This window comes from Pristiophorus japonicus, chromosome 14 (assembly GCF_044704955.1).
Source record: "Pristiophorus japonicus isolate sPriJap1 chromosome 14, sPriJap1.hap1, whole genome shotgun sequence".
NCBI lineage: Eukaryota > Metazoa > Chordata > Chondrichthyes > Pristiophoridae > Pristiophorus > Pristiophorus japonicus.
Genome location: NC_091990.1, coordinates 162,889,384 through 162,902,139, shown reverse-complemented (window position 1 = coordinate 162,902,139; position 12,756 = coordinate 162,889,384). Strand labels below are relative to the sequence as shown.

At 46.0% G+C, this 12,756-nt stretch overlaps 1 protein-coding gene and 1 non-coding gene across 6 annotated transcripts in view; both read right to left on the bottom strand.

Annotated features, from left to right (window-relative positions):
* The window catches only part of nap1l4b (nucleosome assembly protein 1-like 4b), a 136,533-nt gene that overhangs the window by 57,547 nt on the left and 66,230 nt on the right, over positions 1-12,756 (bottom strand). For all 5 annotated transcript variants that reach the window (XM_070899753.1, XM_070899757.1, XM_070899756.1 and 2 more), the window contains exons 7-9: positions 12,306-12,437; positions 11,798-11,869; positions 2,475-2,614 (exon numbers count right to left, since the gene is read on the bottom strand). In XM_070899753.1, coding sequence (XP_070755854.1) covers positions 2,475-2,614; positions 11,798-11,869; positions 12,306-12,437 — 344 coding nt within the window. The remainder of the gene's footprint in view (positions 1-2,474; positions 2,615-11,797; positions 11,870-12,305; positions 12,438-12,756) is intronic.
* LOC139280445 (small nucleolar RNA SNORA54) lies at positions 4,945-5,076 on the bottom strand. The gene has a single exon (XR_011596697.1). It is a non-coding gene; the product is annotated as a small nucleolar RNA SNORA54 (small nucleolar RNA).

The following is a 12,756-nucleotide window of genomic DNA, read 5'->3' as shown; positions in this document are numbered from 1 at the left end:
GGGGGGGAAGAGAGAGATGGGGGGGGGGAAGAGAGAGATGGGGGGGGGAAGAGAGAGATGGGGGGGGGAAGAGAGAGATGGGGGGGGGAAGAGAGAGATGGGGGGGGGAAGAGAGAGATGGGGGGGGGAAGAGAGAGATGGGGGGGGAAGAGAGAGATGGGGGGGGGAAGAGAGAGATGGGGGGGGGAAGAGAGAGATGGGGGGGGGAAGAGAGAGATGGGGGGGGGAAGAGAGAGATGGGGGGGGGAAGAGAGAGAAAGGGGGGGGGAAGAGAGAGAAAGGGGGGGGGAAGAGAGAGAAAGGGGGGGGAAGAGAGAGAAAGGGGGGGGAAGAGAGAGAAAGGGGGGGGAAGAGAGAGAAAGGGGGGGGGAAGAGAGAGAAAGGGGGGGAAGAGAGAGAAAGGGGGGGGAAGAGAGAGAAAGGGGGGGGAAGAGAGAGAAAGGGGGGGGGAAGAGAGAGAAAGGGGGGGGAAGAGAGAGAAAGGGGGGGGAAGAGAGAGAAAGGGGGGGGAAGAGAGAGAAAGGGGGGGAAGAGAGAGAAAGGGGGGGAAGAGAGAGAAAGGGGGGGAAGAGAGAGAAAGGGGGGGAAGAGAGAGAAAGGGGGGGGGAAGAGAGAGAAAGGGGGGGGGGGAAGAGAGAAAAAGGGGGGGGAAGAGAGAGAAGGGGGGGGGAAGAGAGAGAAAGGGGGGGGGAAGAGAGAGAAAGGGGGGGGGGGAAGAGAGAGAAAGGGGGGGGAAGAGAGAGAAAGGGGGGGGGGGAAGAGAGAGAAAGGGGGGGGGAAGAGAGAGAAAGGGGGGGGGGAAGAGAGAGAAAGGGGGGGGGGAAGAGAGAGAAAGGGGGGGGGGGAAGAGAGAGAAAGGGGGGGGGAAGAGAGAGAAAGGGGGGGGGGGGAAGAGAGAGAAAGGGGGGGGGGGAAGAGAGAGAAAGGGGGGGGGAAGAGAGAGAAAGGTGGGGGGAAAGAGAGAGAAAGGGGGGGGAAGAGAGAGAAAGGGGGGGGGAAGAGAGAGAAAGGGGGGGGAAGAGAGAGAAAGGGGGGGGGAAGAGAGAGAAAGGGGGGGGAAGAGAGAGAAGGGGGGGGAGAGAGAGAAGGGGGGGGAGAGAGAGAAGGGGGGGAAGAGAGAGAAAGGGGGGGGGGGGAAGAGAGAGAAAGGGGGGGGGGGAAGAGAGAGAAAGGGGGGGGGGAAGAGAGAAAGGGGGGGGGGAAGAGAGAGAAAGGGGGGGGGAAGAGAGAGAAAGGGGGGGAGAGAGAAAGGGGGGGAAGAGAGAGAAAGGGGGGGGAAGAGAGAGAAAAGGGGGGGGAAGAGAGAGAAAGGGGGGAAGAGAGAGAAAAGGGGGGGGAAGAGAGAGAAAGGGGGGGGAAGAGAGAGAAAGGGGGGGGGAAGAGAGAGAAAGGGGGGGGAAGAGAGAGAAAGGGGGGGGAAGAGAGAGAAAGGGGGGGGAGAGAGAGAAAGGGGGGGGAAGAGAGAGAAAGGGGGGGAAGAGAGAGAAAGGGGGGGGAAGAGAGAGAAAGGGGGGGGAGAGAGAGAAAGGGGGGGAGAGAGAGAAAGGGGGGGGAAAGAGAGAGAAAGGGGGGGGGGGGAAGAGAGAGAAAGGGGGGGGGGAAGAGAGAGAAAGGGGGGGGGAAGAGAGAGAAAGGGGGGGGGGAAGAGGAGAAAGGGGGGGGGGAAGAGAGAGAAAGGGGGGGGAAGAGAGAGAAAGGGGGGGGAAGAGAGAGTGAGAAAGGGGGGAGGGAGAGAAGGGAGAGGAAGGGGGGGGAGAATAGGAGAGAAAGAGAAAGAAGTGGGGGATGGGGGAAGAGAACATGACCCAGTTCAAAAGGGAGGGGTGTGGGAGAGTGAGAACGTGATCCAGATGATAAGATTGATCACGTTCTTCTAACCCCACCCCCTTTATACCCGTACCATGCTCTTTGTCCCCTGGTTGATTTCTTGTCAAGCTCGGCATGAGTTATGGATCCGGGGGGGGGGGGGGGGAAACTTGGGACAGGGCGAGGTCAGGAAGTCAGGGTGGGAGGGAGTTGGTCAGGATCTTGGGTGATGGGGGCCGGGGTGGGGAGAAGGTTGTAACCCATGAGAGTGACACGTGTCTGATTCAAGTGAGTGCTGTTCTGTCTGGAGTAGACAGTCAGAATGACTCGAATTACACTTTGCAAAGTAGCTGATTACACATTCCAGAGAAACTGCTCCAATCATGATTTGTCATCCAATGGGAACAATGAGAGAGCGCTTTTGGTGTTGCGAATAAACACGTCCGAATCAAACAAGCAAGAACAAAAATGGAGGTTGGTTGGATCTTGCTGTCCTGGTCTCTGAGCTACGGGAGAATTCGAGGTACACATCGGCAGCCTGCACAGGGAACAGATGTTACTGTTCCACTGCATGGACTACATTTCATGTCAAAGCGATGGTAACTTGCAGCCGATGCCAAAATTCAATGATGAGCAATAAAATGTCAGGTCAATGACTTTTCACTTACCCTACAAAGTCAACAATTTCTGGACCCTCAAAGGAGAAAGGATCGGTCTCATCTGGTTCAGACTTCATCTTGTAGATTTTGGTTAATACAGAGTTTGTGAAGTAATCATTTGGTTCAAAGTGAAACTCTAATGTAAAACTCTGTGGGAGAAAAGTTATTTAAATCAGAATAATCCTAGATAATTTTTCACGATTCCTTCCATCAATTCGACACTTAGAAGTGCAGTGATTTGCGTAACTGAAAACAGAAGCCAGCCTGTACAGCAGCAACATCCCAAACAACGAACTGAATGATCAAATAATCTTATTTTTGATGAAGATGGTTAAGAAAGGTACATGTGTCAATACCAAGAGAACTCTTCTCTTTTTAAATAATGCTATGACTTTTAATGCCCATCTGAACCAATAGAACAGGGCCTCAACCAAGGGACAGCACCTCTAGCAATGCACTATATCAGTGCATAGAATTGTTTTTTGAAGTGCTCCTTCCAGCAGTGCCTCGGTGTCCTTAATGAGTGTCTCCCATTCTTGGCCAGCAGTGGGGTGAAGCCTTGGGTGCATCGAAGTACTGACCACACTGGACCAGCTCCGCTGGGTGGGCCACATCATCCGCATGCCTGACACAAGACTCCCAAAGCAAGCGCTCTACTCGGAACTCCTACACGGCAAGCGAGCCCCAAGTGGACAGAGGAAACGTTTCAAGGACACCCTCAAAGCCTCCTTGATAAAGTGCTAAAATCCCCACCGACACCTGGGAGTTCCTGGCCAAAGACTGCCCAAAGTGGAGGAAATGCATCCGGAAGGGCGCTGAGCACCTCGAGTCTCGTCGGCGAGAGCATGCAGAAACCAAACGCAGGCAGCGGAAGGAGCGTGTGGCAAACCAGGCTCCCCACCCACCCTTTCCTCCAACCACTGTCTGTCCCACCTGTGACAGGGACTGTAATTCCCATATTGGACTGCTCAGTCACCTGAAAACTCACTTTTAGAATACAAGCAAGTCTTCCTCGAGGGACTGCCTACGATGGTGAGAATTGTTGGCCCAGATTATAAACTCAAAATTCCAATTAGGGGCTTAAACACAATATTTTGACCCAGAGGTGATAGTATCAACTCAGACAGGCTGGCAGTAATGGCATTGCAAAATTCAGCATGATGATCACTTTTCTTAAATTCCTAAAACAGAATATACAACATGCAATACACCAATGATTTGCAAGTGTGTGTGTGTGTGTTGGAGACTCTCCTGCAAAAATGGACACACTCCCAAGGGCCCTTATTCTAGTTATCCAAAACTAACAGTGCTATCATTGCAGAAATATAAACACACACACACAGGCAACAGGAACATGCTAGTAATACAACATATACAAAATTCTGATGACCCTGCAGATCCTCTAGGATCCCCTCATGGACTCACCATGATCTGGTAATCTCAGGTTGAAAGCCTGGGTCAAATGATAAAAGTAACCTTAAAAAAACAAATTCATATGAAATTTGTATAGATATGTGAAAAGAATTAAGCAAGGTTTACTAGCTTCAGCTTCCGATTTCTGATGGTCGGAAAAGCATCTTCACCAACTTAGTTCCTTGCTGTGACTAAGTAACAAGTTCATTATAGGTCACGCTGAACCGGTTAACAGAATGGATTATAGTGCCACCTAGAGATCAGATATAGAAAAAACTCCCTTGGCATTGAGTAGGGAGTAAATACGAAGACAGAAAAAAAAAGTGTGATCTGTACAGAATGGGGAACAGGCAGACAGGAAAGCATATGCACAAGGAAAGCAGAGAAATGAGGCAAATGCACAGGGAGCTGGGGTGGGAATGACTTGAGGGAGAGAGCACAATTGCACGAGACCTAAAATGGGAGCAAAGAGTGTGAGCAAGAGCAGATGGCATAGAGACAAAGAAAAGTGGCACATGGGGAGGGGCATAAACAGGCAGTGCAGAGAAAGCGAGCAACTGGCATGCACAGAGACGAAAGAAAGAAAATGGGCAGAAAGAGTGTGGACAAGAGCATAAGGGAGATGCTTGCACAGACAGAGCGGGGGAGCTAGAGAAAGTGAACGAGTGTGCACAGAACATGAAAGGTGGGTGCAAAGAGCAATGACAGAGATGGAGATTGAGGTGTACGCTGCAACCCAAAGCAGGTTGCAGAGGGACAGTCAGTGGAGTGCGCAGAGGGAGAGCAAAGAGGGAAAGGAACAGCAGGGCACATAGACAAACGGAACGAGACTCAAAAGACATCAAGGGGTATGGGGAAAAAGCGGGAATATGGTGTTGAGTTAGAGGATCAGCCATGATCATATTGAATGGTGATGCAGACTTGAAGGGCCGAATGGCCTACTACTGCTCCTATTTTCTATGAAAAGGAATGATTTTTTTCCCCCTTTAATAATCCTGCTTGATGCCCCCAGTCTTCCCCATCCCATGTTCTCAAATTTTATGAATTACCTTTTCTGAACCCATATCCATGTTCCCAGCTCTGGAAAAGGTCAGGTTACAATGAATCCCAACTGCCTTTCATTTGAGTGGGATTTATGTAGCATTGGAATGGAACCCGATGCAAGAAGGTAACAAGCAACAGGTTACGAACAATGCAACTAAAAGTCAGCTATCTAAGTTACAGAGACGAATGATCGAAGTATTTCAGCACTTTATTTGAAACCCCTGCCTACGTTAAGCATGCTCTGTATGAGTTGACCCTTGTGCATCATTATGCGGTGGCTCATTTAGCAACTGTTGTATTGTTGCAATTACTCAATTTATAATGAAGGAATGTATTAAAACATTTATTTAAATACACCAGCCACATTACATTGTTAGAAACTGAGCATGCCAAAACATAATTCGTTTTAGGGTCTGGTCGAGACATATGTACTTGTGTATTTTAAGAATTTGTTGCACCACAGACCAGGCAACAGTAGACAGAACTATACAATGGGTAAACATTTGTATATCATCTTCTGCAAAGAATATAATTGAAACATAAGTGGAGTGGGCCATTCGGCCCTTTGAGCCTGCACCGTCATTCAATAAGATCATGGCTGATCATTCACCTCAGTATCCCTTTCCTGCTTTCTCTCCATACCCCTTGATCTCTTTAACCTTAAGGGCCATATCTAACTCCCTCTTGAATATATCCAATGAACTGGCATCAACAACTCTCTGCGGCAGGGAATTCCACAAGTAGCAACTCTGAGTGAAGAAGTTTCTCCTCGTCTCAGTCCTAAATGGCCTACCCCTTATCCTAAGACTATGTCCCTTCTGGACTTCCCCAACATCAGGAACATTCTTCCCGCATCTAACCTGTCCAGTCCCGTCAGAAGCTTATACGTTTCTATGAGATCCCCTCTCATCCTTCTAAATTCCGGTGAATAAAGGCCCAGTTGATCCAGTCTCTCCTCATATGTCAGTCCAGCCATCCCTGGAATCAGTCTGGTGAACCTTTGCTGCACTCCCTCAATAGTAAGAACATCCTTCCTCAGATTAGAAGACCAAAACTGAACACAATATTCCAGGTGAGGCCTCACTAAGGCCCTGTACAACTGCAGTAAGACCTCCCTGCTCCTATACTCAAATCCCCTAGCTATGAAGGCCAACATACCATTTGCCTTCTTCACCATCTGCTTACCTGCACCCAGGTCTCGTTGCACCTCCCCTTGCCACCATTCAGATAATATTCTGCCTTCGTGTTTTTGCCCCCAAAATGTATAACTTCACATTTATCCACATTATACTGCATCTGCCATGCATTTGCCCACTCACCTAACCAAATCACCCTGCAGCCTCTTAGCATCCTCCTCACAGCTCACAACGCCACCCAGTTTAGTGTCATCTGCAAACTTGGAGATATTACACTCAATTCCTTCATCTAGATCGTTAATGTATATTGTAAAGAGCTGGGGTCCCAGCACTGAGCCCTGCGGCACTCCACTAGTCACTGCCTGCCATTCTGAAAAGGACCAGTTTATCCCGACTCTCTGCTTCCTGTGTGCCAACCAGTTCTCTATCCACGTCAGTATATTACCCCCAATACCATGTGCTTTGATTTTGCACACCAATCTCTTGTGCGGGCCTTTTGAAAGTCCAAATACATCCACTGGTTCTCACTTGTCCACTCTGCTAGTTACATCCTTAAAAAATCCCAGAAGATTTGTCAAACACTATTTCTCTTTCATAAATTCATGCTGACTTGGACCGATCCTGTCACTGCTTTCCAAATGTGCTGCTATTTCACCCTTTATGATTGATTCGAATATTTTCCCCACTACTGATGTCAGGCTAACCGGTCTATAATTACCCGTTTTCGCTCTCCAATTACCCGTTTTCTCTCTCCAATTTCCTTTTGAAAGTTACTATTTAACCTACTGCATAGTCACATTACAACAGTGACTACACTCCAAAAAGTACTTAATTGGCTGTAAAGCGCTTTGAGACATCCAGTGGTCGTGAAAGGCGCAATATAAATGCAAGTCTTTCTTTCCACCAACCTTTCAGCATTCCAGATAACATCTTGCTGTGTACAATGAAAATCTCAGCTCCCCTCTGGCTCCTGCTCAATTTCTGCAGGCTAGAACAACATGTGCTCCATGCAATGCTGAAGATCATGCAGTTTCATAAACTATGTAGCATGGTTTTTATATGTGTGTTTCAGTTATACACATTAACTGTGCAATGAGATCCCCATCAAGAAAACTGCAGATCTACCACAGGATTATGGCAAATTAAAAACAAAAAAAAATCAAAGATCTGTATTTAGTTGGCAGAACAGTGCAGACCATGAACTCATTGAATGGCGGTGCAGGCTAGAAGGGCTGAATGGCCTACTCCTGCACCTATTTTCTATGTTTCTATGGACCTGAAGCTGTCCTACACAAGACAATATTATATTTTTAATAACCCTAAATCCCAATTGTTGACAAAAATCTGTGTAGTTCATACAACTCTGTGCATTGTATCCTTGCAGCAACATCATGAAACATCTGTCTCCAACTGGCATCACTTAATCTAGTTGCTGTAATTTCCAAGTCTGATATAAACTTTCATTAACAGCACCCTCATCTTTGCTGCTCGTGGTCCACTGCAAAGCAAGAATTCTACCTGATAATGAACCATCCCAACTTTTCCATCCATTGATAAATGCAATTTTTAAAGTTAGATTTCGATAAAGATGACCTTAAGCCCATTTTAACTCATTCCCCAGAATACAACCCTGCTACTTTTCTTAAATGAAAGTAGTGGGTTGGCCTCAACCACCCTTCTTGGGAATTCAACCCAGCCACTGATTACCCTCTGTGTAAAGAAATATTTCCCAATATCTTAAGTTCTAAAAGAGATAGCTACAGATAGTGGATGCATTGGTTGTGACATTCCAAAATTCCCGAGAGTCTAGAACGGTCCCAGTGGATTGGAAAGCAGCAAATGTAACCCCGCTATTCAAGAAAGGATGGGAGAGAGAAAACAATTATAGGCCAGTTAGCCTGACAGTCGTCAGGAAAATGCTCATTAAATGGTAACTGGACACTTAGAAAATCATAAAATTATGAAGAGTCAACGTGGTTTTATGAAAGGGCAATTGTGTTTAACAAACTTATTACTTTGTTTGAGGATGTAACAAGCAGGGTAGATAAAGGGCAACCAGTGAATGTTGTGTATTTGGATTTCCAAAAGGCATTCGATATGGTGCCACATAAAAGGTTGCTATGCAAGATAAAGGCTCATGAGTTGGGAGTAATATATTAGCATGGAGAGAGGATTGGTTAACGCTCAGAAAAGAGAGTAGGGATAAACGGGTCATTTTTAGCATGGCAGGTTGTAACTAGTGGGGTGCCATGAGGATCAGTGCTTGGGCCTCAGCTATTTACAATCTATATTAATGATTTAGAAGAGACCAAGTGCAATGTATCCAAGTTTTCTGATGGGACAAAGCTAGGTGGGAAAGTAAGCTGTGAGGAGGACACAATGAGCCTGCAAAGGGATATAGACAGGTTAAGTCAGTGGACATTAAAGGTGGCAGATGGAGTATAATGTGAGGAAATTAGGTTATTCGATTTGGTAGGAAGAATAGAAAAACAGAATATTTTTTAAATGGTGAGAAACTACTTGGTGTTGAGAGATTTAGGTGTCCATGTTCAGGAAACAGAAAGTTAGTATGCCGGTACAGCAAGCAATTAGGAAGAAAAATGGCACGTTGGCCTTTATTGCAAGGGGATTAGAGTACTAGAGTAAAGGAGTCTTACTACAATTGTACAGGGATTTGGCGAGACCAATCTGGAGTACTGTGCACATTTTGGTCTCTATCAGAGAAAGGACATGCATGCTAGATTGATCCCCTGCGTTGAGAGGGTTGTCCTACGAGGAGAGATCGAGTACATTAGGCCTAATATTCTCTGGAGTTTAGAAGAATGAGAGGCGATCTCATTGAAACACAAGATTCTGAGGGGATTGCCAGTCAACGGGTTGTTTTCCCTGGGTGGAGAGTCTAGAACTAAGGGGCATAGTCTCAGGATAAGGGGTCGGCCATTTAAGACTGGGATGAGGAGGAATTTCTTCACTCGGGGGGGGGGGGGGGAATCTTTGAAATTCTCTACCTCAAAGGACTGTGGATGCTGAATGATTAAGTATATTCAAGGCTGAGACACAGGTTTTAGGACTCTAGGGGAATCAAAGGATACGGGGATCAGGCAGGAAAGTGGAGTTGAGGTCGATCATCAGCCATATGGCCGACTCCTGCTTCTAATTCTTATGTTATGTTCTTCTATCCAGAAAGGTGGGCAGACCCGCTGTGGCTCAGTGGGTAGCACACCTGTCTCAGAGTCAGAAGGCTGTGGGTTCAAGTCCCACTCAAGGGACTTAGGCATATAAATCCAGGCTGACAGTGCAGTGCTGAGGGAGCGCTGCACTGACAGAGGTACCGTCTTTCGGATGAGACGTTAAACTGACACCCCGTCTGTCCTCTGAGGTGGACATAAAACATCCCATGGCACTAATTCGAAGCGGAGCAGGGGAGTTATCCCCTGGCCAATATTTATCCCTCAATCAACATAACAGATTATCTGGTTATCACATTGCGGGAGCTTGCCGTGTGCACATTGGCTTATCCCACATTATAACAGTGACTGTGAAAGGCGCTATATAAATGCAAGAGGGAAATCCTTATTAGTCAGGAAATGGTGTTAGGGAAATTGATGGGATTGAAGGCTGGTAAATTCCAGGGCCTGATAGTCTGCATTCCAGAGTACTTAAGGAAGTGGTTTTAGAAATAGTAGATGCAATGGTGGTCATTTTCCAACATTCCATGGACTCTGGATCAGTTCCTATGGATTGGAGGGTAATGTAACCCCACTTTTTTAAAAAAAGGAGGTCGAGAGAAAACAGGGAATTATAGACCGGTTAGCCTGACATCGGTAGTGGGGAAAATGCTGGAATCAATTATTAAAGATGTAATAGCAGCGCATTTGGAAAGCAGTGACAGGATCAGTCCAAGTCAGCATGGATTTATGAAAGGGAAATCATGCTCGACAAATCTTCTAGAATTTTGTGAGGATGTAACTTGTAGAGTGGATAAGAGAGAACCAGTGGATGTGGTGTATTTGGACTTTCAAAAGGTTTTTGACAAGGTCCCACACAAGAGATTAGTGTGCAAAATTAAGGCACATGGTATTGGGGGTAATGTATTGACATGGATAGAGAACTGGTTGGCAGACAGGATGCAAAGAGTGGGAATAAACTGGTCCTTTTCAGAATGGCAGGCAGTGACTAGCAGGGTACTGCAAGGATCAGTGCTAAGACCCCAGCTATTTACAATATATATTAATGATTTAGATGAAGAAATTGAATGTAATATCTCAAAAGTTTGCAGATGACACTAAGCTGGGTAATAGGAGGATGCCAAGAGGCTGCAGGGTGACTTGGACAGGTTAGGTGAGTGGGCAAATGCATGGCAGATACAGTATAATGTGGGTAAATGTGACATTATCCACTTTGGTGGCAAAAACAGGAAGGCAGATTATCTGAATGGTGACAGAATAGGAAAAGAGGTGGTGCAACGGGACCTGGGTGTCATGGTTCATCAATCATTGAAAGTTGGCATGCAGGTATAGCAGGCAGTAAAGAAAGCAAATGGCATGTTGGCCTTCATAGAGAGGATTTGAGTATAGGAGCAGGGAGGTCTTACTGCAGTTGTACAGGGCCTTGGTGAGACCACACCTTGAATATTGTGTGCAGTTTTGGTCTCCTAATCTGAGGAAGGACATTCTTACTATTGAGGGAGTGCAGCGAAGGTTCACCAGACTGATTCCCAGGATGGCAGGACTGACATATATGAGGAGAGACTGGATCGACAAGGCTTATATTCACTGGAATTTAGAAGAAAGGGGATCTCATAGAAACATAAAATTCTGACAGGATTGGACAGGTTAGATGCAGGAAGAATGTTCCCGATGTTGGGGAAGTCCAGAACCAGGGGTCACAGTCTAAGGATAAGGGATAAGCCATCTAGGACCAAGATGAGGAGAAACTTTTTCACTCAGAGAATTGTGAACCTATGGAATTCTCTACCACAGAAAGTTGTTGATGCCAGTTCGTTGGATATATTCAAAAGGGAGTTAGATGTGGCCCTTACGGCTAAAGGGATCTAGGGGTATGGAGAGAAAGCAGGAATGGGGTACTGAAGTTGCATGATCTGCCATGATCATATTGAATGGCGGTGCAGGCTCTAAGGGCGGAATGGCCTGCTCCTGCACCTATTTTCTATGTTTCTTTCTGTCTTTACATTAATTGCATTTTTTCTAGAATAAATTTTGATTTGATATAGCATCTCAAATAGTTCGGATAGAATTTTTTTTCCAGACTGGTGATGCAAAGCATTTTCTGTAAACATTTCAGATCCGGTGTTCCCTCCCCCTCTAGTTTCCCTATTTTCTCACCTTTGTTTGGTGGCCTCTTCCATGACCTTTCACCCTCCATTGTTTGCACATCTTTTGTCCTTCATATGTCTACTATTAATTAATATCTTTTACATCTAGAAGTCTATTAAGAAGTCTGCAGATAATTTTTCACCCACTCATGCCCTGTGATTGCGGTCTTGATCCTTTCTCCCAATTCTTCAAACTTTACTAAATGCCTGCTTATCTTTTAGTCTTCAGTTCTAATCAGGGGATATACACATGGAGCACCATGACTTACTGATTGGGCTGCTGTGTATTTTCAGCTTATTTCAGATTTCCAGCATTTGTAGATTATTCTTGCTTAGAAATTAGTTTCAATGCCCCAAATCCTTTAGCTTTCCATCTCATACCAGCATTTACATACATTACTCACCATAGGCTCACTGGGCTCTGAGAATTTCACTCGGACATCCTGCAAGTGCTTCAAGATAGGCTCGTCGTGTTCCTGCAGAAAGAGACATTTAAAATGCATTCAGAACCAGACAAGTTAAATACCCAATCCTAACCCAACAAAACATGAAGATGTTGAATGTCTTTGCTGTCTGGTATTTTCTGGTTATGTAGTGGTGTCAAACTCTCCCCCACCCCAACAAATAAAATTTTTACTAAACTAAACCAGATTGTCAAAAAGGTGGGAAGTGGTGTTTCACAAGGATCAGTGCTGGGACCACTATTGTTCACCATTTACATAATGAGTTGAACTCAGGAATCGCAAGTACAATTTCAAAATTTGCGGATGACACCGAATTGGGGGTGCAGTTAAGAGAGGACTGCGACAAAATACAGGAAAAGATTAATAAATTTGCAGAATGGGTATGCAATTTGCAAATGAACTTCAATTGCGTGGTAGTATATGCCAATGACTCCTTTCCCTTACTCACCTCCACAAGTTCACTCAGCATATCTACATTTCTGAATATAGTGACCCAAAATTCAGGAATTCCTTTGGGATTCTCCTCCTGCTCAGATTCTTCTTTCTTTTCCTCTATCGCTGCTTTCTTTTTCATTTCTTCCTATTTATACAAACACATTTAATCTTGATCAGTACATTCCAAAATAGGATTATTATATTGTTGCATCGTACAGGGATGATCTCTTATCTGGGACTCCTTATCCTGCACCACTCCTCATCCGGAACCATTCCCAGCCACTGGGTGGCGCATGCGTAGAACGCGTCCGGTCAAAATCCTACTCACTAATCTAATCTTTCTCCTCAATCGGCTGCCTCCTTCTCGTCGCCCTGCTGGAACTCCTGCAGCCACAGTCTTTGGGCCGGCAGCTGCTCCATGCAGCGCTCCCTCCCGGGGGGGGGGTGGTGACAGGGAGGGGAGG